General features: G+C 41.6%; 1 protein-coding gene across 3 annotated transcripts; it reads right to left on the minus strand.

The window, feature by feature from the left end:
- greb1 (growth regulating estrogen receptor binding 1) lies at positions 1 to 26,789 on the minus strand. Of its 3 annotated transcripts, none has more exons than XM_058630056.1 (34): positions 26,660 to 26,788; positions 20,257 to 20,417; positions 19,962 to 20,069; positions 19,634 to 19,810; positions 19,295 to 19,477; positions 17,874 to 17,975; positions 17,551 to 17,688; positions 15,634 to 15,780; positions 15,416 to 15,538; positions 13,798 to 13,983; positions 13,240 to 13,376; positions 12,843 to 13,119; positions 12,635 to 12,763; positions 12,366 to 12,536; positions 11,335 to 11,532; positions 11,031 to 11,214; positions 10,752 to 10,935; positions 10,538 to 10,674; positions 10,106 to 10,457; positions 9,389 to 9,504; positions 9,075 to 9,280; positions 8,201 to 8,798; positions 7,218 to 7,374; positions 7,031 to 7,133; positions 6,771 to 6,926; positions 5,869 to 6,005; positions 5,615 to 5,776; positions 4,671 to 4,875; positions 4,427 to 4,589; positions 4,169 to 4,287; positions 2,967 to 3,199; positions 2,685 to 2,885; positions 2,422 to 2,560; positions 1 to 1,584 (listed from the first exon to the last, which is right to left on the minus strand). In XM_058630056.1, exons 2-34 carry the CDS (start codon positions 20,408 to 20,410, stop codon positions 1,421 to 1,423), a joined length of 5,946 nt encoding a protein of 1,981 aa, XP_058486039.1. In that variant the 5' UTR covers positions 20,411 to 20,417; positions 26,660 to 26,788; the 3' UTR covers positions 1 to 1,420. The 3 variants fall into 3 exon arrangements, with proteins under 3 accessions (XP_058486039.1, XP_058486038.1, XP_058486040.1); XM_058630055.1 differs by having other exon boundaries at positions 2,967 to 3,202; XM_058630057.1 differs by having other exon boundaries at positions 1,551 to 1,639; positions 2,967 to 3,202; positions 26,660 to 26,789.

A 26,789-nucleotide genomic window follows, 5' to 3' on the forward strand; every position in this document is an offset into this window, starting at 1 on the left:
TTCAAAATGTCTGTACATTTATACATTTTAAAATAAACAAACAAAACTATACAGGGTAAAAAAAAGCTGCCGACACACAGCAAATACAATCCTCACTGAGCATTGAAAAAATGCTTTTCATCCAAACAGAGAAAAAGCTTCTTTTCTTGTACACAATGAAAATAAGTACTTTTTTTTTCTTTACATAATACAAAATATGTTCAAAAAACATTTATATATAGAACATACAAGCGAAACAAGCATCTACAAAACACTGCACTATAAAAAATTCTGTTGCCAAAAATACGGCTACGACTGCACACGAATGACTGTGTAAAGTTTAACAAGAACCTTTAAACCAGGGGTCTCAAACTCAAATGACCTGTGGGCCACTGACGGTCTCGTCTGGTCAGTCGGGGGCCAGTCAAGTATAAAACAGTTGCAGTGGACGTTATGAGCTCATATCATCAATATGCCGCATTAATTCCTTTTTTTTTTGTACTCTATTGCCTTGTGTGAGCTTTTCTGTCTTTTACTTCTTCTGTCTTTTATCCATTATTCTGTACAGCACTTTGGTCCACTATGTTTGTTTTAAAGTGCTTTACAAATAAAGTTGGATTGCATTGGATCATTTCAAAATATAAGTGGTTGTTTTAATATGCAACAATAAAAAAAAAAAAACATATTTATGATGCAAAATTAATCAAAATTAATTAAAAGAAATTACTCGTTACAACTTGATATTGTTTGGAGGGCCACATGAAATTGATTGGAGGGCCCCCGGGCCGCCACTTTGAGACCCCTGCTTTAAACTGTGAAATATCATTAAAAAAAAAGAGTACAAAACGAGAGCCAGCTATAACTGAATGACAGATTTTCATTTCCATCTTTGATTGAATTGCTCAGCTTCTCATATACTTTTGTAAACAAACGACACTGAATCTTTTTTTTATCTACTTACAACAGTTCCATCAGAAAACAGATGTCTTATAACTTCTTCTAAAGCTCGGGTCTGTAAGTCTGGAAACTAGTGACACTTTCAAAAACTGCAATAAAAAAAATCCCATTAACTTCTTAAGGCGTTGAACTGTCTCTTCATGACAGTGACGAAAGTTGTCTTTTTGTCCCTTTAATAAGGACATAAAAAGGATGTCAACATATATTATAAAAGGAGTTTTAGAAATAATTTACCCGAGCTTAATACTATGTTTTATGAAGTTTGATTAGAGATTTATGAAATGTACAAATTACCAAAACCTTTTCATTTTCATAGATCAGGACTTTCACGTGTGTGTTAATGTCCACGTTAGTCTGCAAACCACTGACGTGTAAAATCTACTGTCTTTTAAATACCCTGAATTGTCCAGCACATGTCTTGTCTTTGGCATTTAGAGCTTTTTAACACTCAACTGTGACTCTATTTGTAATTTCCTGCGTCCAGTTATATGTGTTTCCCAGTCAAGAAGAAGAGCGGTCGATCCTCTTTGGCATTGGCTGTCTGGAATTCGTCGCTCAGCCGGAACCTCCACTCCTCCTCGAGCTCCAGCCTGCTCACCGTCTGCCTCAGTGAGCTACGATCTGCACTGATGACACACAGAGTCGCACCTGCAGGGAGGCAGACAGGACAGAGCAAAAGCCTTTTAGCTGAGTCATGTTTGGGCTGTTTACACAGTTTGGGAATTATGTCTTTGAAATGACTCAGCACAAATGTGTTGTTAACAGCAGCAGTCATAGTTCATACTAAATGGTCTAAAATGACTGTATCAGACTAATATCGTCACAATATCGGACACAAAACAGTGGTATTGTACCATCCCCAACACATATACACACTTTCATATAGTGCATTTAAATAATATGAATTTGTGGCACATGGATATTATTAATCATGTGAATTTTTTTTATCGGCGGTGCTCAGTAATTTAGCAGCATTGGCAGACTGTAGTAGAAACAATGTAACGTAGACTTTTGGCACTTTTCCATGATACAGTTCTAGCACTGCTCGGCTCTACTCGGTTTGGGTACCAGGAACATCATTTTCCATTACTTCATAGTACTCTACTAGTAGTCCTATGAACCCGAGGCGATGTGTACTCAGTCTGTGTTTGTGTTGTTTTAGATGTATATCATCGCCTCTTGTGAGCTCCTATGCCTTTTATTTATTGTGTCTTTTTTTTTTAATCTTCTGTACAGCACTTTGGTTCACTGTGGTTGTTTTAAAGTGCTTTACAAACAAATCTCTAATGGAAAGGTGTTAAAACTGTATAATGGAAAAGCCCCATTTGCATTTAGTGATTTTTAATGGTGACAAAAATCTCCCAGTTCCAAAGGAAAGTTGCCTCATTTGTCTCACACACGGCATATACAACAGAGTCCTCCATATTAGTAAATACATCATATATGGAATATTTTCTGATGTATGCATTTGACCTGCCCTCTCACCTTTGAGGAAGGTGAACTTCTTGAGGAACCCGGCGGTCACAAAGGAATCCGTGAAACAGAGGAGGAGGCCACTGAACAGCATTCCTGTGGTGCTGATGTTGACAGAGTGAGGTCTGGAACTCACAAAACACACCGTCACCTGCAGTATGAAAAACAGAGAGTGACTTTAATCACCTGCAACTTAATTACCCGTTTAATTAAAGGTCATGTAATTCCACATTGCTTGTGTGTGGAAATGTGGTATGTGTGTATGTGCTGTGTACCTCAGGCCCCAGGTTGAAGTAACAGTCCACAGACAACACCGGGTGTGTGTAGTTCTTGGTGCTGAGTGGGAACAGTTTCTGACTGGTGTGGTGGAGGTATTTTTCCAGGAGAAGCTGAGCTGGTGTAGCTAAGAAAAGGTGCTTGCTGTCTGGGGCGCAGACGTACTGCGAGGGCCCCACCGAGGTGGGAACGTCCGTCATCTGGAGAGATTATGTTTTTTTCAATAAGATGATGCACGGCAAGAGCTTATTAATGTGTGTTTTCTTCATTGTCTACAGTACCTTGGTCTTGATAATGAATGTCCTGTATCCTCCGATAGCGATCTGCTTCTTCATGACACTGAAGCTGTTGAACCGGCACACGAGCATTCCGGCGCTGTGCAGCCTCAGGGTGAAGTCCACGTCGTGACACGTGAAGCGGTTTTGGTCGTACTGGATGTTCTGACTCTGGTCCACATTGAGGAGGAGGAAGTCGTGAAGGTGACCTCTGGAGAAGGGCTCCCTCTGTCTGTTACCTGCTGACAAAAGAAATGATTTCACTAAATACAAACCAGAAAAGTTGGTTTTAAAATTGCTTGCATGCCTGTGATTTGATTTATGATGATGTTATTTCCTGTCTGCATGTTCCATGTAAAAGGTTGCACAGGGTGTCATGGCCTTAAAAGGCATGTAAATTTGACCCTGTTCAGGTTTGTACACTCTCAATGCTTCCTGCATACGTCTTCTGAGCTGATCACAAAAAACACATTTGGAGGTGGTTTGGGGATGTGTTTCCACTTTTTTTGTCCCTATGATGCATTAGAGACCACCTCCTGAGGTTACATCCTCTAAACCAGTGGTTTGCAAACCTTTTATACCACATTAGTACCACATGAGAAACTATTGAGCTCTCGAAGTGACACCATTATTGCCAATGTTAAAATACAGTGGTGTAAATAGGCCAATCAAAGGAGGAGGCAGATTTATTCTCCTCACATATACTTCAGACACTGGTATAGTGAAATTATATTGAGATGGAGTGCGAGATAAGGTGACTTTAAATTATTATTATTTAAAGTACTATTATTTTTTGGTATTATTATTATTATTATTATTATTATTTTCATTTTCTATGCACTCCGGTCAAAAATCCTCAGCTCCACTCCGATCACACACTCTGGTAAAAGCAGTAGAACAGTGTTTCTGATTTTACCACCAGAGGAAGCTCACGTACCACAGTTTGAGAACCATGGCTCTAAACCATTCTTTTTAATACAAATCAGGACCTGTACGTTGATTTATTTGTAGCCACTATCACATCAGAGAAGACGGTCATTAGCTGAGTAAGCAGTCAGTAATAAGATCTGACGACACATTTGCATTCACACATTTGTAAGAATGTGACCACAAGTATTTGAATTTGGTAACAATTGATGCATTAAATTTCTATCCCTTTTATTAAAGTGTTGCAATAAAGATTAACAGTGATTTCTGTGACCCCTGACCTGTGAGTCCACGGCTGCTCCACTTCCTGATGCCGCACAGCCCAAACTGGGCCAGATCTGGACAAGCCTCCATGTGCTGTAAGACCTGCTTCAGTGACACAGCATGCTCTGTGGGGCCACTAAGAAGAAGAAAAAGAAGAAGAACAACAACAACCACCAACGAGGAGCCAAATTATTATCACCACACAAAACGATCAAACATTACTTACTTCTACTCAAACATGCATCATTTCTTAAAGAGAAACTGTCTGTATTTACATTGGTGCGTCTCGATCCACTGCGTTAAACATAACGCACGAATCGTCAGCCAGAATAACAAAGGGCCAGACGTCACCCGCCGGGCCGCCTCCTTCCAGCCGCCGACTGCGCTCCAGTTCCAAGTTGTGATATGAAAGCTCTTTAATCAGGAAGTGAGCAGCACCTGTAACAGAGGTCTTGTTAAAACGGTGGCCTACGAAATCAACAGCGACATTTCAGTCCAATTAGTCGTAGCAGTGTGTACCTATTCCTGCTCCATTGAAAATGGTGGGCAGCACCAGCATGATGTGGTTGGGCCAGTACTTTTTATAGACGGCCATCTCATACTCTTTGATCACGAGGATATGAAGGTGTGAGGCGCCGTCCATCGCATGGTACAGGTTGAACAGACCGTGCTCGTGGCGGCCAGTGGTTGGAGTGAAGATTGGACTCTTGATGGAGTCTGGGCTCTGGAAAAGTGAAATAAATAAATAAATAAATAAATAAATAACTGGTGAAATGATTTTAATCAACATGTCTTCCCATAGCAACCTTGAGGATAAATCATTTCATAAAAATGGATAAAGTCTAGGGTGAATTAGAATTGGAGTCATAGTTTGGTCTGCAGCATCACCTTGTGGAAGAACAATAATGTTACACTGTACTACCAGAGACTGATAGAAACTTTCAAACATGAGAGGAATATCTCCTAAAATTATTGTTTAAGTTTCATTGTGCATTGAATTGAGCTGAAAACAGTTGAACATTTCAGTTGTGGCTCCTCTATTCTCTGTTCACAAGGGATATTTATTCATTCTTATAACTTGCAACAATTACCTGTCATAATTCACCTAAACCTTTTCTTTTTATTATTAATTCTGATATTTTAATCCGTTCCATTTTACTGGTAAATCCCCTTACCCATTATTAAGTTTATTTATTATTTGCACTATTGCTTATTTATTCAATCAATAGTATTTTGCATATATTGCTGGCATGTACCTTGCAGATTTATGATGCCATTTCCTCAGTTCCTTATTTTTTTTTAGTTCTGTGCGTTAATGGATTAAAGTATTATTTCATCATATGAAAAACTCAAGGTTACATCGGGTTGTATTAAAGAAAATAGTCTGTCTGACATACGGACTGGGTCATACAGAACTTTAAAACCAAAACAACAACATTTGGGTTCAAATTACAACGACTTACCCAATCAGAGATGAGCGGCAGCCTCATGCTCTCCAGCTGGCCGCCTGGTTGGCTGAAGCTGAAGTAGTGCTCTTTAGATTTGGGGATGATGAAGTAGAGCTGGATCTCTTCCCCAAGCAGCAGATGGGTGAATGTGAAGGCATGCAGCGTTGACTCATACATCTGAATTATGATCAGAGAGGATTGCTGTTTAGAAAGCAGCTGAAGGGCCATTTATCAGACTCCTGTGTTTACACTGTAGGTGTTATGCTGACCTGGTATCTGGGGTTGAAGCCCAAGTACTGATGACACTGCTCACAGTGATGATAGGTGTTGTACGCGGCATATTTAGAAAGCTTGATGCGAGATGTCCGCCTGCGCAGGTATACATCCTCCTGACGCACAGCATTTCCTTAGGAAGACAAGAGGACAATAAATGGAATTTATAAAGGTAGCATTCAGAGCTGGGGTTGTCAGTTTTTTGTTTTTTTTTAGAACATTTGGTTGATGAGTGTCATCGCAAGGTGGTTTTAAGACTAATGTTTTGGAATCAAGGTTATCTGTCCCTCCCAGCAGATGAGCATGGACAGACACATGTTACAGAAGGTTAACTATCTACATCTGCACAGCTCTGCTCATATTCACACAGGTTTTATTGTGTTTATCAGAGTACTTTCACTTATATTCTGTATTGAAAGAACCAAACTCAGTCCTCTTAAAGTGTGACCAATGCAGAAGAAACTTCTTTGACGTTGTCTGTTCATTTAAAAGTGGGCTCAGTCCACTTCAGTTCTGAAGGGACCTCTTTCTGTTCACACTGTGGAACACAGACCTTTAATGCTTCAGATTATGTGTAGTATTCACTCGGAAAATGAGAATGTATTATTTCGATCCTGTTGGTATTACTGCTGTTTATTTATCACATAAATCTGACATTATCAGTCGCACATCACATAAATAACGGCAGTGTTTATCTGTGTTATCTTGTGCATGATGCACCTTGCTTTGAACTGCTATCTGAAGGAAAAACCGAAGCATTCTTGTGCGATGTAGACAGCTGCGGTTTGTTTTCTTTAAAAGTGCCACACTTTCTTTCTCACACCAAACACGCTCCCTGTGAGCTGCAGCTGTTACGCGGCCTTCGAGCTCTCTGAATATAGTCGCAGTTCTGTCTTACCTTCAGCACTGGGTCTATATCCCGGGCTGTACACGGCACTGATGTCATCATATTTAGGGTCATGGATGGTGTAATCAAAGGGCATCGTCCTCATTATATCTGGGTTAGGCCAGGTGGCATTGAGTGAGTGGTACTGCACCCCCTCCGCCTGGGCACCTGAACACACAACATGAGTTTAAAGCACTAGATTAGAAGTTATTCTGACAAAATGTAGATGGAAAAAAACCAAAAACGGTAGCTATTGCTGCAGAAATACTCACTGTAGTTGATGTCCTCTTCATCATAGATGTCCACCTCCATCAGCCTTATCAGCATCCGAGACAGAATACCCAGGAAGTGCAGGTATGCTCCTGTCTTACCCACCTGACAAGGGGGGAAAACAATCATACAGTATGATAACAAGAGAGATACTGAGGATGTTAGTGAAATAAAAAGAGAAATAAATACCTGTGGCGGTCCACTGAGCAACAGCCTGCGCGGGTGAAAGTTGTCACTTCGTCCCTCAGTGCGATTGCTGCTGTCCATGTGGTAGGAGTGAGGGACTGTCCACTGGCGGTAATAAAGTGACTGTTCCGTACATGTCATCATCTTACTCAGCAGGGGCCTGCACACAGAACACATTGTTCCTAAATCCGTTTTTTAACAAGGAAGACAAACTGTTATTGAAGCTCTTTTTGTGTTGGTTACATGACTAACAACAGAGCAACTTTTATTATAATAATTCCAGACTCACTTTATGAGCGCTCGTTGACTTAGAAGGAATTTGAGGTCGACCAGACCAAGACGTTTTGTTTTGTGATTCCACTGTGAATTTGTGAGTCTAAGTGGCCGTTTGTGCCAATTTTTTGTAAAAAAACATCCTCTCAAAGCATTACACGCAGTGTCGCAATAAGCACACACCAGCTAAAAGGCTTGTTTGTAAAAAAAGACAATATACTGTCCTTTAATGGCTTGCCAAGATGGAGAGGTGCCAGTCAAATGTTTGTAACTGTTGGTCTTGTTGTGCCATAATAAGAAATGACATCTATCTATTTTATGTGCAGGTTGACAGCAGGTTGAGTTTACCTTGGACAGGTCTACATCCACAGTGTGGAGACACTAGTGCCCTTGTCTGTACTCAGGTGAAGTTTTCCTGAATTTGAATTCATTTTTCTTTATTATTTTTATCTCTACACGTAGTTTGTTTTACTTTTACTGTTCTTCTCTCTTTCATTTTAACTAAAGTGGCAGAGCTTTTCTGTTTGTTTTTGCATCCAGGGAAGACACATTTTCAATACAGATACATCTCCGCTATCTAGCAAATCAAAGGCAGTAGTTGTAGGAACAGGTGCATTCACTCACGAGTGAGCGGTACATCTGTGATAAGGCTCTCAGGGTTTTTATATCATTATATACATTTTATTTGAGGTATTAAAATGTGCGACTGTTACCTGAAGCTGCTCGCCCAGGCGACAGACATGTGTGGAAGGAATGAGGTACACCGCGGAAGCCCGCTGCTGTCGCTGGCTGTGATAATGTCGTACAGGGCACGAGGAAGGAGCACAGATGGCGGGCGGCTCACTCCCCGCGCCCAGGAGCAACTCAGGTGAGGGGAGGAGGATCGGGGCGACAAGGAGCCAGAGGAGGTAGATTTGGAGTGTTGACGACGAGACTGGGAGGTGGGAAGCGGCTGAGTTTGAGGGTTGGGTTGCACTTGTGAAAGTGACTGAGGTTGGGGTAACGTTTGTGATGATGGCTGGGTTTGACTCTGAATTTGAGGTTGTGGATGCAGCTGAGAGGTGGGTTGGGCTTGGGGATGAGTTTGTACTTGAGTTTGGGTTTGGAGGTGTGGTACAGGTTGAGGATGGGGAAAAGACTGAGATGACAACTGGGACTGAAATGGAGGTTGTGACTGTGAGGACGACTGCACAGCATCCACGCTCCCTTTCTGTGCATTTGGAACAGTGCTGCTTTGAGAAGGAAGTGCATCTAAGGCTCCACTGTCTGGACATGACTGAGGCTGCTGACTGGATGATAGAGGGGAGTCGTCTTGAAAAAGAGAGTGAGAAAAACACAATTTATCAGTCTTCTTGAAAATGGCAGCAACACTTTCATCATAATCAAAACTATTTATTGCAACAAAAGGAAACGTAGGGAGCTAGATGAAAGAAACCCCGTACAAGAGTGAGCCCAAATGTAAGACATTTTAAACATCTGAGCCTGTTAATCTCTCATCAGTGGCAGAATTGGTGTAACGAGGAGTTAGTGAGTGAATTGGTGAACACACCACAAGAACAATTCCATATCATAAGGATCTCATCTCACCATTCTCCTGTGCCTCCTCCTCTTCATTGTCAGTGCTGCTGAGTTTTTCGGCATCGCTCTCCAGCAGGTCACTTCCTGGGCCAGGGTTGTGTGGCGGTTGTGACTCCTGCCTCACTAAATAAGCAGCCAGCCCCAGCTCCTGTTCAAGTGTAGTCCGGTGGAGGTAGGAGCAGCTTATCACGCGAAGGTCACAGTACTTCAGCGACCTGCGGGCAGAGGCCGTTGTTCACATATCATGATTTACAACTTGATTTCTTGTCAAACAGAAAACCCTTTCCTGCTCAGTAAAATACAGGTATTGTTCAGACATGTACCTAGGCAGTGACTCTCCCAGTGGCTCAGCCCCAGACAGGATGAGGATGCAGGGAAGGGCCTCCAGCTCCAGGTAGGTGTGAGGAATCCAGTCGGAATCCTGTATCTGCAGCCATGTCTGCGTGCCACATAAAAATAAAGGCATAATTTTCACTCAGAAAATTGCTTTAATTCCATTCTACATGAGTTTTTTTTATTATTATTTTTGTTCTTCTTATGTCCCGATAGCCATTAATAAATATATAATATATAAGAATGAGTCATTGCACCAATTAGTGATAGTGAAATCCTCTGCATTTAACCCTAATCCTTATTACACACCAGTAGTGAACACACACAAGCCAGGCGAAGGAGCAGTGGGCAGCACTTATCTGCACCTGGAGAGCAATGGGGGATTGGGTGCCTTGCTCCGGGGGAACCCCAAACCTTGGCCCTTCCTGGTAATGAACCAGCGACCTTCCGAGTCAAATTCAATAAATAAATAAGATCAATCATTTAATTGCGCTAAAAAGTGCAATTCACTGCACGCAACCTGTCCATGCTCGTGCAGTGCAGCCGAGATATTAGCCAGAAATCAATGGGAAAACTGCAGATAATTCCCATTATTTTGGGGAGGCGATGCATTGTGTCCGTTACTTTAAACTCACACTAAACTACTTTAAAGTCAGATTGAAATTATCCGACATTTCATGATATAATCATCTACTCTGCCACTTTACCTTGATCTGATCAGTGAAGATCTGTCCAATTATCAGCGCCTGGTTGGGATTTCCAAGTATGATTTCAAAACTTTCCTCCAGACCCAGTTGTCTCCTCACTCGGGACAGCCGCCGATGGGCCCATGCGGCCAGAGCCAAAGAAGGGATCCGCAGCAGGACCATGTGACCATGGTGGGCGGGACACTGCTGCGCGGCAGTGAGTAGTGCTTGTACAATCTCCAGGGTTTCCACAGAGGTGTGCTTGTGCAGACTGTGGGAGCCTCCGATTCTGCCGGACGCAGCCATCAGAGCTACACAGTAGTGCTGGATCAGGACTGTGGTACGGATCACAACACTGTGCAGCTTAGGGAACCTTGGAGAGGGAAGCAGCTTTTTGAATGGCAAGTCATTTATGCATGTTTCTCAAGCGTTTGTCAAGTATTTGTGAGCTACCTTTCTTCCAGGGCAGATGCCATGCTCTCAAAGGAGGAATCATGGCGCATCAGAGGCAGGCTGCTTCCTGAACGCGTCGACTCTAAAAGCTCTGACACACCAAAGTAGCGTGTCTTCTCATGATACAGGTCCACATCCTGCAGAAAAACAAGTGGATTAATATGATGTGTCAATGTCCAGACACGTGACGCAGAGCTTCAGAATGGAATCTTACATTGCTGAACGCAGAGGGCCAGTGGATCTCATTGTAGGGGCTGATACGGGTGTACTGTGTCTGAAGGGTGAACGGGAAGGAGGTGACGTGAAGGATTAGGATATTTGGAGCATCTCTGACCTGTCGGGAGTTTAACAGCTGGTCAACCAGACCCAAACCACTATCTGAGCTGCTGTAAGACGCACTGTGAGACAGAATAAACGAGACAAAAAGACTTGTGAGTTAACACACAAACACACACTGAACAGCATATTTCTTCTTTTGACTGCTCACACGTACCTGCTAATGTCCCAGTGAGCGTGGTCATGCACCAGGATATACAGTGTATAAGTATTGCTGTGAGCCTCCTGAATGAGGCTGTCAATTCGTGCCTGAGCACTCTGGTCCATCTTAACCACATAATGCTCTGCTTCCCGTTGAGACACACTCTCCTGATCTAAATTCCCGAGGTCCTGAAGGACACCTGAGTCATGCAGACGAGGAAAAAGAGAGAGAGGTTTATCTCAACAACCAAACACATCAGGTTATAAGCATAACACCTTTCTGTCTGTTTAAAATACATCTGTAGTGCTACGTGACTAACCAGAGCTCCTGAGGTGGAGCACGGTCTGTTGAAATGTGACCTCGGACGGTGGGACCAGGATGAGGAAGCTGACTCTGTCGAAGGATCCGAGGTCCAGGTTCTGTGTGCTGGAGTCTGCTATGGCACAAACATGGGACAGCAGCTTTCTGGCCACTGCCAGCTGGATGGGACGGACCTCACGCCACTCTACAGAGTATTCTGCGGGAAACACAGAATTCACTCAGTCAAAGATTGGCAGAAAAACTGAAACTGATTGTTGAAACTCATCACCAGGTTGTTAAAAGGAGAAGCCTCTTGGATGAGATGTGAAACATCTTCAACTTAATACAAACAAGTCCAGTTGCCTAATTCTACACTCATGAGGATACAATGAGTGCAACCCAGCTTTGTTGCTTTTCTGTCTGTCAAATGTTGTGATCTTTGGCATTTGTATTGGAAGGAAGTGACTGAAAGTTGGTCTCAAATATGAACAAGCTGTCAAAAAACTTTAACTCATACAACATGTGGATGTAATACTCAAGCGTGCCTTGAATAAACTTAGCATTATAAACCTTATTCACATCCTTTTTGCTATGTGTTATTGACCAGGGAAAAATTTCAAAGGTTTATTAAAAACAAGCACAAAATGTGACTGCAAGTGGTTTCAAGGAAATCCAGTGCAGCTGTGATAACCAGGCCACTTATACTGGAACCTCCTGTGCGGGACCAATCAGCTCCCAGGATCCACACACATGTCATTCAACCACACATGCACACCTGCAACCCATCTCATACTCACATGCAGACTCATGAAATAGTAGACACAGGTTTTACCAGTAACATTAATTAGGGTTCGACTCCAGTATTGTTCAAGTGTAATGGTAGGTCATACTAAATACTAGAAGCTGTTTTGTCTCAAGAATTTATTTTAAAACTGTTTCCCATTCCCATTTTTTCTGGATGTGTTCAAATGAAGTTATTGAAATATATACTGGATGCATTGCACAACTCCAATGGTGGCACATTATCAATCTTCACACGGTATTTCTTACCTGAACAGGTTTCTTTGGGACTTGACGCTCTCTCTTTCGGACTCTGTGAGTCTTTTGAGCTGTGTGTACTTTTCAGATTTCTGTCTTCAGGTGACTCCTGACTGCTGAACACAGGGGACGGCTCACTGCTCTCCGCAGTGGCACTATCCAAGATGGAATCCATATCGCCATCTGATAAAGAGACACGAAAAATGAATACATTAAACACTGAATGCACTGGAGTGCACATATATGATCACGCAAGCAAAAGTGCAGACAGTCAGTTAAACCTTGTCCGAGTGAATTGCAGAAGTGGATGAGTTCCTGGCCAACGCCAGTGGAGAGCTGGTGGTTGATTTCTTTCAGGCCCTCGCTGGGAGAAAACATACCCTCTGCCAAAGCACGACATTGGTGTTTGCCTGCAGAACACAGGGAATAAAATCCATATAATATCAGAGTTTAACAACATTCTTACATACCTATAAAAACCACTCTTACCTGTGACGACCACACAAGACTGCGTTTCCTGTCCTGGTGCAGTGACAATGAGGACCACGTAGTTAGTGTTTTCAAGCTGTCCTTCCATTAACTTGGTGAATGTTTGTTGGAGGCCTTGAGCCAGAGATCTAATGTGCTCGCCTAACACCACCACAGCCTCTCCGCAGGACGATGCAGCGAGCTGGGCGAGCCAGGGAAGCTGGCTGGAGGTCACGGGCTGTTGACTCTGGTGAGGTAAACACAGGTGCTGGGGGAGGCCAGGCAGGGTGGAGGGAGTCTGAAGGCAGGAAAAAAACAAGACAAATATTGTCAATTTATCCAGTATTCAAGAAGTCTTCACAGTAGTTCTATAAATCTTGAGTTCCTCTACTACCATTCTAACATGTGTTGCTCTTACCTCTATGGCGTAGTGCCTGCCCTGGGTGGCTGGTGTTTGAGGCTGCTGGTACTGTCGGATTTCACTGAGGTGAGACTCCCTCCATGATCTCATAAATATCTGCTCCAAATCTTCAATCAGAGGCACTTGGTCCGGGCCTTAGGAATAAAACAAACATTTGAGTCACCATATGAGTCCAATCTGAGGGCCAAAGCTTTGACAAAATAACTTTTTACACTGGAAATAGACGTGTGAGTAGGATGACTACAGAAAAAGGACACCAGCCACGCTTTTATCGATCTCCTTTAAGTCTTGCTTTTCATTAATTTATCCTCTTGGCCACCATGATGCAGTTTTTGTGGAAAAATTACAACTTGATTTCCAGCATAAAGGAACTGTCAAAGTAAACAAACATATATTTATCAATAAACCCATATAACAATGAATTTGTGGTTTTGTTATCTACCTTCTAGTATCAATCATGAGACACAATGACATCAAAAATAATCAATCCATTGCCTCCCCCCCTGCAGTCCCACTGAACTGCGCTTTTATTTTGAAGGATCATTTGAAACTGACCGAGCTGAACAAGGTAGTAAATTGTGAGTAGAATCTGCATCTCTGTGGACAGCGGCTGAATGGGTGACGGTCCGTAGTGCTGGTACACTCTGGGGAGCGCCTGCGAGCTCAGGTAACAACTCTGTAGCAGGGAACTCACAAGCACTTCGCTGACATTGCCGGTCAGCTGGGGCAGCGGGCCATGACCTGAGTCAATGAGAGTGGGACAGATGAACATATGGTGAAGACAAAAACTCAATTCTCTATGCAGCACCCCTGCTGGAGACTGTGTGGAGAGCGATACGGAGAGACGTACATATATTATAAGAATAAAACAAGCAACATCAATGGGATCTATCCCATTAAACCAAGGATTATAAAAAGGATATGTGGTGAAGACAGAGAAGAACTTGAGGATTGATTATAGTTTCAAATGATTTGGCTTTTTATTCAGCAGATCCCCCTCCTTCTATTTTGTGTTGTCCTTGGGCAAATAAATGCTAAATTCTAAATTGTTCCCAGTGTATGAAATGTGAAGTTCCTTTAGACAAAAGCCTCTGTTATATAATAAATGTAATGGAATAAATGAAGTATAAGCTGATCATTAAAAAATCCTTATAAGATTGGGTAATAATGGACCCAAACAGAGATAGAGAGTTGTTGTGCAGGGTCAGGTGGTGGGAAAATCCAGCAGTGTATCTTCCCAAGAGAGCAGGGGGAAATCGTGGGGACCGAAATATGTGATGGGAGGAACAAAGGGCAGTCAGAGTGCAGCGAGAGAGACTGTGAAGAGCTGATAGATAATGAATGGTAAGTCAAATAAGAATGTATTATTATTAACTAATAATAATTATTAATAAGCCATTACTGATACTGAAACATATACTTTCATTTGGACCTCAAGATTCCTTTTTGACCACCGATTGGGAGTAAAATCTCCAAGTTTTCTCTTTGTCTTGTCTTGTGTTTCTGTTTTGTCTTCTCTCGCTTTTTATGTACTTTCATTTGGAGGCACTGAAATAAAGTGCTTCATTTTCAGATATTGCACACTTAAGTGAAAATAAGGTCTTCCACTTTTCTTATTTTTGTTATCTAAATTGCCAGTGCAGTCCTGGTAGAAAAAACGTTTCTCTGATTTATCAGTCTATTCTTCTTCTAATCTGTATTATCCACTGGTTCAGTTGTCCGAGTGGCATCACATAAGATGATTTAGGAATCCATAGTCCTGGATAAAAAAAAAACAGCTAGAAAATCTGCACTGGATTCAGGTCCCAAATAGCGGTCCACATAGCAGTGACCTCTGGCCAAGAAAATGATGAGGAAAATATCTTGACAGGTGACACAAGGGGTTGAAAAGGGTGGGGGAGAGGGGATAAGGCGAGGGCAGAGAGCCTGAGAAACAGCCTTGGGCGTTGGCTGACCTCTAACCTATGAGAAGAGGTAGAGTACAATAGCCATCTGCTGTATTTTTCCAGATAAACCTCACCTGTTCACCTGCTTGAGAAAGTCCGTTATTGAGCCAATAATGACTACTGTTTCCTCAGTTCTGTCACAACTATTTGTGTGTGTGCAGCAGAGCTGATGGATCACATAACAAGTACATTTTATTATCGATCACTGATAGAATGGGAAGGCTAACCTTTGAAGATGACAGGCTGTAGTCTGCAGGTGTGCAGCAACTGATTGGGCACGGTGACAGACGGCGCTGGAGAAGAGAGCGGTGTGGAGGAACACTGCGAGGAACCCAGCAGCGCTGCAGGCTCTGGAAATGACAGATATTTTTTACAATTAAAAAATTGTTAAAAATCATCCCTTTATCATCTAGCTCCATATTTTGCATGTGGCTCCAGTTTTTACCCGGTCTGCTTCCATTTGTGACCGTAGAGGACACCGCTGATGACGACGGCAGTGTTTTCAGCGTGCTCTCCGACACACTGCTGGCAGATGACTCGGGCGACCAGCCTTTGTGCCTCTTTTTTGGTGGTCCAGCATTTGCATGTATCCCTGAGTATTGAAAAAAAACATTACAATATGAATCTATCCCTCCATCCCTCAATCAAGTTATACCATTTATCCTTTGAGGCTCGTGTAGGGAGTTTGGAGCCAATCCCAAATGACGTTGGGAGAGAGGACGAGGAGTTCCCCCTAGCTATTACAGAGCCAAAATTCAGTCATAAACAACATTTCTCCCTTATACTCACATTCACACCGATGATTGATTCAGAATACTCTGAACATTATAATGATAATGATAATTAACTTGTCATTCAAAAACGATTGCACACCCATCCAAGTGGGTGATGAAGAGAGACCACAATGTTGCAAAATATTACATTTAGAGGTCATTTTGAGAGGTCGAGTACAGTGGTTCTCAAATGGCGGTCCTTGGAACCCTAAGGGTCCATGGCACACTGCCAGGGGATCTGAGAAAAGGTTCATAAAGTGACTATATTTTTTACTTTTAAAAACCTAGTAATAAAAGACTTTATAGTCAACTCTTTCCAAGGGAAATACATTCCATTTTTCGACGTTATTTATATAGCTTTAGGGCTTTACAGTTTGTACAGTAAGTGACACCCTCTGTCCTTAGACCCTTACATCATGTGAGGAAAAACTCCACAAAAAACCCTTTTTACAGGGGAAAAAATGGGAGAAACCTCAGGAATCCTGCTCCCAGGACGAACAGACATGCAGTAGGTGTCACATCATGTACAGAAAACACATGAGGGGGTTCCCCAAAATATTTCCTTTTACCTTGACAGGGAAAAAACATACTGTATAACATCATCACAATATCATAGCTTGTGGTAAGGCAACCTCAGATCATTAAAATCATTCCACAGAATGACTTCCCATACCAAAATTGAGGTATATTTCATTTGTTGAGTTGATTTTTTTGACGATTACTTGGCGACGGCATAGTAACGACTGCACCTCAGTCATAAATTGACCTGTCTTACCCTCTTCCTCTCAGCTCTCTGTTGTAATGCAATAGTGAGGACGCACATAAAAGCTCCACTTGTTAAAAGAGCAATGAAAAAAACAACAACATTGACAGGAAGGAAGCTTTTCATTCAGTGAGAAAGCAGGAAAGAAAGGGACTGGGTCAGAGAGGGTATTTTTTTTACGACGCTAGTTTATAGAGGTGAGAGACCAACGGAGAGGGAGGAAGACAGAGAGACAGGGAGATGTTTAGTACCCCAAGTGTTGGCAAATGAAAGACGGGAAAACAAAGGACAACCCCCCAACACACAATGCAGCTGGCTGGCTGCATAGCAGGGATGTTGTAGCACACACGCACACACACTGGAGACTTACTTTAACATAAACCATAACTGGCCTAATCCTAGCCTAGTCATAACATGTCCCCTTAAAATGTAATAATTAATGTTTTTTGGCCCCTATTAGAAAGACAGGACCCCGCAATGTGACTGTGCAAACAACATGAGTAATACCTTGAACACACACTCACTCACTCACTCACACACACTGCTAGAGGTGTGAAGGAAGGGGGAGGGGCTAACTGACAACAACTGACCTGTTTACATACACACACAAGAGGTGAGATAAGAGCAAGAACCTACTTTTCAGGAGGATATTGGACAATGATATAACAAACTGTGAACAGTAAGATGATAAGTCTGATAACTTTCCTTATATCCAAGGATCGTATGTACATGTATGAAAATCTTACACCAGAATAAGTTAACATTGTCATATACAGTATGCACATGTTTCTTGGTCTGAAATGAAGCCATGAAATGATATAAATACCGATAACTGAGGTTCTCCCAGGCCCTGATTGATTTGGTGGCGGCTGGGTGATGGAGGGAACAGCATGGTTGCCATTTGGCAACGACTGGGGAAGGTCAGCTATTTGTGGCAGGCCAGCAGGGTCCACATGTGATCCCACTGTAAGACAAGAAAAACATTAATAACATGAATATCTGTGGCTATTCATGACACGCGCGCACAGAAACTGTGATAATCAATTACTGTATAAGTTTCATGTTGTAACCAAATGCTGAAACCAAAGAAATACTTTTTTTTGGTAAAATCTCTTCATTCTTTGCATTCCTGGGTGTGTCTTTCATTACCTGTGTAGCTGCCTGGGGTTTGTGTTGCCAGGTTTGGTGGCTGTTCCTCAGTGGTCACTTGGCCTTCTGTGAGAATGGACCCAATGTGTCTCATCCTTCCATCTGAAATACACCCAGACACTTTATATCTGTTTATATGCCACAAGATGGAAACTTATCTAGGATTATTTCTTGGCTAAAAACAGAATCTATGAGATTCTACAGAATCCACTTTTGCACATTTGACTACTGTTGCGAAGAATAATCAGTTATTGTGTTTTCTTCTGTTCCACAGTTGGAAAGTAGTATATAATGTTAATAACTGTAATACTTTAACTATTATTTTCATAACTTTACAAAGCGTTACACGCTTTTAAAACAACTTCTGTTTAAAAAAAATGTTTTCCCTTTTGGTTAGGGCACTATTGATGAATGAGACCCAACAATGTGTGAGAGAGATGTAACAGACTCTAGCTAGCACTTAAAGGAATACTTCTCTGATTTTAATTTAGCTTTATATTACTAGAATAGGGTAGTATTTTTGAAAAAATTGTGCTCCCAAACCTCAGTTTCCCCTAAGTTGAGAAATATCTTCCATATATCTTCTAATATATTCTTTTCTTTGTTACGTACCCACCAGTGACACTTGGTCCTGTTAGCATTACTGTTAGCAAAGATGGCGGACACTGTTTACATTGTGGGATTGAGGTCCCGCCCCCCTATGAGTGGGTCTAAAAGGTGCAGAATTAGAGTTGCAGTTTCAAGCCTCGGACCAAAGCTCAGACCATGTGGTCACTGGTGGGCACGTAACAAAAAAAAAGAAAGATATTTCTTGAAACTGAGGTTGGGAAGGACAATTTTTCAGATTTAAACAGATTTAGAGTCTAATATAAAAAGATGTTAAACACAAAATGATTCACACCAAATTCATTTTACAGGTGTTTTCTCTCTACACTCTACACTCTCAACTTCCACATCCTGTTAGGTTTACTTATCTGCTCAGACCCGTACACTGTACACATCCAAAAAATAATACCAGACAACTTTGCTTTGTACTGTCGTGGAATGCTGTTCATCATTTTCTTGTCAAGTCCATCAGTAATCCACTGTAACCTCTTTAAATAATCATGTAAACAACACTAAAAAAAACTGGTGGCTGACTAATTTCCCATAGCCAGTACAACCTTTCAGATATTTTCCTCCAGTGAGTCATGTTCACCGTCGCAAACGTGCCAGAAACCAAATCGTGCAAGTGGGAAAGTCAACACGTAGAAAAAAAAGTAAGCACTGTGGAGATCTTATTTCCCTTCAGTCCCTCTTTCAAACTCAACGGTGACTGACGAGCTTCAAAAGTTCCCGCTGTGTGAGAGTCAATGTGATTGTATCTATTCACATTGCAGACAAGGACGCCACAAACAGTACAAACCCTGTAAGTATCTCACCGTGTCCCCTCCAGCTGATCGTAGCTCCTTTGACGAGCACGCCCTGGTTATTTCGGTACAGATGATACCTCAAGTGCTTCTGCTTCTTGGGCTGGGAGCTGAGCTTCAGGTTGATATGGTTGGAGAACTCCGTGAAGTAGCGAAAGCCTTTCTCTCCACAGCCCATACAGTTCCCTGAGAAGCCTGGACGAAGCACACAAGAAAGTGCATGATTGCAACAAGTGTTATTACACTCCCAGACATTTAATTGACTAGATAATGTGTTCATCCAGCCCTGAAAGAAAACGTCTTTGGAACTGAACGCCAATAATATATCCATGTGTATCTCTGCAGCCTCACCCAGCAGTGCGTTACGACCCCGCTCATCAGGGAGAAAGCGGCGGTCGACGGCGCACACCAGCAGGGTCTCGGGGAGCGAGGGTGACTTTATCCCGACCAACATGAACCCAGGAGCAACATCCAGGGAATCTGATGCCAGCGAGGACAGACGCAGATCCCTGCCTGCCTGACAGAAGCCTTTGAAGAAATGTTTTGTTTAATTTTTTTTAATGACTGCATAAATGAAATAGAGAAATAAGACAGCTGAAAAAAGTACATTACATTTCCTCCCCTATGACTGTAGCATTGTGCAGATATAAATGTAAACCATGTTTTTTTGTGTACAAACCATCTGTGGTGCAGCATCCCTCAGGTGGGGGCTTCATCTGGTAGGGAATTGGGGGACTGTTGGACTCCGAGCCTTCTTCATCATCCTCATCATCATTCTCTGTACGGCCTGATCGAGAGACACCCACACATATTACACAGTTCAAGTGGTAAATGGGAGGAATTGTAGGTTGATTTTTGCTTCTTTTTTTTATTCCTGGCACTGAAGTCCACTCAAAAGCAACTGGAGACACGAGACAGAATCTTATCTGACGATATTTTTTAGGAAATAATTATTACACTATACACCAACCCACCATCATGTGCCAGTGGCTGCTCTGTCTCGAGGTAGAGCTGCGAGAAGACCGGTCTGGGAATGATAGTGTTGGACCGAAGCGATGCCTCGATGGAGTTATGGAGAACCTCCTCAAAGCGCGTGGCTTGCAGTTGGCCCGCATAGGAGTTCCCCATTGGTGTCCTGCAAAAACACATCGATCTTATTTAAGCTTCAAAAGACGGATCCAAACCTCAAATGTGTTTCTCAGTTTCAGTTTGACCGTATTTAAAGCGCGCTGCGTCACGGTCTGCTGTGATAAAAAGTCATCCATCTGTCTGTGAGGACTAATATAATAATAGAAATCTTATAAAGTCTGTGCAACACGCATGCAAACACACAAATATCCAAACAAACATTGAATTGCACAAACACATCTTTCCCCACAGGCCCACACACACACACACACATACACACACACACGTACACTGTAGTTAATAGTAGATGGCATCTGTCCAGACAGCATGCCATAAAATCAGCTTTACTGACAGAGTCAGGACACCCTGACCTAGACGCTACCCCCTCTCACTCAATGTTTTTCTCACTTTCTCTCTCTGTATCTCTCACGCTCTCTAGTTTTCCCTCTGCTTCGCCTCTCATCTGCTCTGAAAATGAAGAGAGTTCTCGGAGAAAAAAATTGTGCAAGCACAGAAACTCTGTCGAGTTATTGGGCCTGATTTATTATCTCCACCACAGAGGCTTTTATTGTCACTGTGTCTGTTTGTTTGTCTATTTGTGAGCAGCATAGCTTGTGAGATGTGTGAGGAGTGTTTTGACACTGTGGGAAACTGAGTGACCTTCATGGAGGTTTGCACTCATTGACTCTTTCTACATGATAAACACAGCTGATGACAAAGGGCTTAAGGTAAAGGATATCTGTTGTTAGACCAGATAAAACTTCCATTATACAGTTTTAACACTACTTGGCTCGGCTCAGCACGATTCTACTCAGTTTCTTTGCTTTTCCATTAGGTGTAGTACCTGGTATCTGGTGCTTTGGAGTTTTCCAAGCGAGCTGAGCTGATACTAAAATGTGACATCAACAGACTGCCGGCCACTGATTGGTCAGAGAGTGTCATCACTGGAAGAGTCATGAGTGCGACGTCCAACACAAGAATCAAACCTGACATTTTGACACAAGTGTGTTTTGTCTCATCCTACTCTGGCTCTCTCCTCTTGTTTTGAAAAGATAAACCCACAGACTGAGCAGCAAGTACACCATCACCACAATGTCCTCCATTGTTTTTGTGTTTGTGTCGCGTAAATAAAGTGGCGTCACGACAGCTACACGCATACCGTGCTATGACGACCCCACCCCGGTACGATGTAGTAATGGAAAATGATGTCCCTAACCCCTAACCCTCACCCAGGAAGACAACAACAATATAACAATGTCACTTTCTAAAAAACAAAGTAATTCAGAATTTGCATTATTCTCATTTAATCTGTGGCACGGATAACCTTTTTGTTTTGTTGTCTTAGTCTATTATAAAAACAATGAGAACTTAACTTATTATTTACAGATTATCATATTTCAAAGGTAAGATGAGCCACAAGACATGTCTACTTTTATAGGCTTTTTATATTTTATGACTTTTGGTGCTTAATGTGGGTTATGTTCAGCAACCCACTGTAGTGCATGCAGTGTGTAGATAAATTACCTCAGCCGAACTCTAAAATGAACCAGGACGTAGGATTAAGATGTACTCAACAACAACTACTACAACAAATAATATTAATACAAATTTATTATAATTATTATTATTATTATTATCGAGGATTTTTCAAAATCTAGTAACAAAGTGCTCTTCAAAGCAGCAACGAGAGTCATAAGATCATCAGAATTAAACGATGAAAATGAATAGACAAAAGACAATAGCTCTAAAAGTACACTAATAAATGACACGTGGTTTAAACCACGTCTATTTAAATTCTATTCAATTCAAAGTGTGCGAGTTATTATGCAACACAATCAGCACAGCCATCAATCCAAGAGTCAAAGCCTCAACAACAGACAACTGGGTCAGCAGCAGCATCTGTAGACACTTTAGATGGCTTAGCAGCCAGCTTCTTCTTCCTTCCATGCTTTCATATGTAAAAAAAGGAAGTGCAGACATGTAATGATTTGCACCACTATGTAGTGAGAGACAGAGGGTGGAGGACCGAAAAAAAATAAGTGCTGTCATAACACAGCCGGCACTGACAGGAAGTAATCACATCTCCAACCAAAGAGCAGACGGCTCGTTTTACAACCACAGGAGGAAAACAAGGAGACAGGGAGGGAAACAGGGAAGAGATGAAAGAAAGAGGTGTGATGAACTGTTTCAGTGAGTCCTGACCAAATACTCCACTTTACATCAAATGCCGAAATAATACAATGTATGTGATTATGAAGCCATTTTACAGGATTTTCCTGCATGGTATTGCTCTGGGAATTTAAAATGAATGTTTATGGATAAAGTGACACAGGTGACAAGAAAAGCAGGTGACTAATGCTTATAATAATAATATAATACTAACTAATGCGTATTAAAACCCAACAGCACATAAGTACTAGGGCTGGAAAACGTACATTTTTCCAAAATTGCAATGTGAAACAATGCAGTTTACAAATTGCAGAGACTGCACTTTGTAGATATTTTATATCTTTAATTCTGTCCCCTCAATGTTGTCATATTTACTATTTAATGACTGTAAATGTTACTGTAATTTGTAACCCTATTAAATGTGCAGCTACCTGTCTGTTGTAAAAGTCAAAATCTCACTCAGACTTTCCTGGTTTAACACAGGTTATAAATAAATAAATAAATACATAAATAAATACATGTTTTATGCCAATTAAATCTTGTTTGCAATCTTTTAAACAATTCATACCTTTCCATTGTAATCTTTTCATGAATAGTTTGATCGTCATTAATCATGTGGTACTGCTCCAACATTTTTAAATCTCTAATTTAGTAGTGAACTAAAGCTTGGATTATAAAATTGTCCCCAAATGCATTCAGCGCTAAGATGGACCTCCATCTTTGATTTCCATTGATCAGTCCAAATCTCCCATCTTTAATCTACAGCTTCACGTGATAATGCAAAGTTGGACTTTACATTTCGTTTACAAAGGAATGCAGTCCCATACAGAACAAAAAATAAACAAGTAAAATAAAATGAAAGACACAGAGCAGAGCTGACAGAAAGTTAGCAGCGAGTAAAACTTTTCCCCGGCGGAAGCATTTTTTCCTTTCTCTCCTCCGATCTCCCTCTCCTCCCCCCCCCTCTCTCCCTGACATAGACGTGGGAGATCCTTTCATCTTCCCCACCTCCTCTCCTTCTCTTTCTGTCTCTCTTTCACCCTGGGGAGAGAGACACTATTGTGGTGTTTTATGACCCCTTGGACCCGCCCCCCCTCCTCCGATCACCACCAACACCACCGTCACAAACCCTCAATCAGCACAAACATGGCGGATGGAGGATCCCTGAACCTCCATCTGCAGACCATGTTAGTGCCAAAACGCTGTTAAGTTAACAATAAAATATAATGACTCTTTGCAACTAATTTACAGGTTGAAAACTAATCATCATATACAATCCTATATATAACTAGATGTGTGGAGTTGTGTAAGGATGCATGCACAACACACAGATACACTTTTTGTTGAGAAGGCATGAATGTGTGTGGATGTACCTTTCAGGGACGTCTCATGACCACAGGGTCAAAGGTGAACTTGTGGTCACAATGTCTAAATAAGACTTTGATGTGGCCTATACTTTGACTGCACACACACACACACACACACACCAGCTCAAATATATGCAGATGCACACACACGCACACACGCTCTCCCATGGCTCCTGCTCCATGGACACAAAGGGCTTGTCTTAAGGGGTGAAAGGTCATCGTAGGAGAGGTCAGATAAGAACCCCAGGCTCTTTCTGAGTTAGCTAGGATCACATACCAGCCGTGCGCACACACACACACACACACACACGCTCGCATGCTAATAAACCTGCACACACAAAACTAGACTTAACTGTTTTTGTAGTGTGTGCATGTGTCTCAGTGTGTGTGTGTGCATGTGTGCATGTGTGTGTGTGTGTGTGTTCCTGAGAGAGAGAGAGAGAGAGAGGAATGTCAGGCAGTGTCAGCTGGTCAGTGGTGCAGCATCTTTTTCAGCCCCAAACAGTGGAGTGAAAAGAGAAAAACTCCTTCAACTCTACAGATGCTGGGGGGAGCACTGACCCACAGCAACACACACACAGAGGTGGACCCATCAGATGGACTCATCACTGACCAGTGACCCACAGCCTGCGCTCTCGTGCTCCGTTTGTTCAGCAGACAGAGGGTCGATGGACAGCAGCCAACTGACCAACTGCTCAGTCAAAACCCCCTCATCCACACATTCAACCACACACACACACACACACTGACTCACTCACTCACTGACACACAATTAATCCTCACACTGAGGTGAAACAATGTAAAGATAGTAAATGCACATACACACACAAACACACATTTAAAACGATTATATATAATGAAAATGGTATTTGTATGTGATTGTATTATTATTATGATTATATGCATTGAAAAAAACACAGACATAACTAAACATACTATATTATATACTATAAATAGCTACAGACAAAATACAGAAACTGTTTAAATGTACATTCTGAGAGTCTCTTCTTTTTCAAGCCCATAAGAGCACACAATGTGTGTAATTTATGTAATTTTATACAATTTCTTTTACATTAGCAGACATTTGTACATGTGTAGGAACCTTTCACGTTGTCTAGTCTAGTCAGGGGTTTCACCTGGAAGAACAAACCTGTTTGTTTTTTTTCCTTTTGGATGTTTAAGTACATCCAAAATGCAGCATTTGAGCTGATGGAAGCAAATTGTATTCTAATATTTCTCGGTCACACGCTGAATTGACCACGTCGTCAATTTTGAATAGATTCCCTGAGCTGCTGTCGCTCAAACGTGCCCAAAACTTCCACAATCTTTCTCGTCACATTTGTTGACTCTTCTCAAAATATTGTTGTGACCCTAGTCGAATTTTAGGGTCACTGCACTCCTTCCTTAGTCTGGCACATTTTTAACAGGCTGTTCGCTGGTGGCGTCATTTTCTGGCAACACCACTGTGAAGCTTAGATTTTCTTCAAGATTCTGAAATGTTGGATCTGGAAAAAACAGCTGCACCACATTTTTGCAGCGAGGCCTGAACTCTTGGACCTGATCGGTGGACCTGATCGCGTCTCGTTATAGCAACAAGATCAGCTACTTTTTCTTATCTTTATCAGAGTTTAAATACAGCTGATATTCAAGTCTTTGAATATCTATTTTCTATCATTTATAACGGTCAACTCCCTTTTCTCACACTTATAAATACATAACTATAGAGACAACAACCCCAGAGACAAATAAACAACTGACAGGAGTAAAAAAGAAATATCCTGAACAGCCAATTTAACTTGTGTTGCCACATGTGTGATAATAATGAGTAGGTCAATCTAACCACAACAACACCAGCTTTTTGAACGTTGTACACCTGCTCAGTCTGTCCCTGCACCTCGTCCTTGAATGGATTGTTTTCTTTTCTTCTTCTTCTTCTTCTTCAGCTCTTTATTTCTGTCTCACACAACTCCTGGAGAACTTGTGTCGTCTACAGTTGCACAAATCTGGCTCAATATGTTAGACGATAGGGTTTTTCGAACAATTTAGCAGCAGGAGAGAGATATCACAACCCTAAACCAGATCATGTGCTGAAAGATGCTCCTGTATTTTTTTATTTTTAAGATAAAGCCTGGGGACATTCACACACAGCTCAGCATATATATCATATGTGTTCTTCTAGGTGTATTTCAATGTGTATAAGCCTTTTTTTTTAATCTTACTTTACATTTGTTTGCAATGCAAGTACAAATAAATAGTTTTACAGATCAAAAACACTAATTAATGTAATACCTATGAGCATAAGAGCAAATACAAAAGTTTATAACCAATTCTTAAAATGTAATAATGAATGCATTTGAAGTATAATTTCCCAGGGACACATTTATTATTAAGATTACATTGGCTGCAACAACTTATGTAATAATAATAATAATAATAATAATAATAATAATAATAATAATAATAATAATAATAACAATGACCTAAATATAAATACTTAATATGAATTAATAAGGGAGTTTTAAACAGGTTTTACGACGTAATATCAAAGAGGACAAGCAGAGTTAAAACCACAGTTTAAAGTCTCTGTGCAGACAGCTGCTTTTCATCATCATGAAGCCACAGAATCAAGGTAAATGTGCAGCAACAGATGCCACCGCAAAACAAACAAACAAACAAACAGACAGACAAAAAGACAAAAAACAACAACACTTGCCTCTTAAATCCAGCTGAAGGATCCCGCGAAACTACTCTTCACATAAATCCTGCGACTTTATCCGACACGCTGTCACCATCCCCAGCGCGAGACCTGCGGAAGGAACTGTGTGGCTGGCTGATGTCGCGCG

Source organism: Solea solea, chromosome 5 (genome assembly GCF_958295425.1).
Source record: "Solea solea chromosome 5, fSolSol10.1, whole genome shotgun sequence".
Taxonomy (NCBI): domain Eukaryota; kingdom Metazoa; phylum Chordata; class Actinopteri; order Pleuronectiformes; family Soleidae; genus Solea; species Solea solea.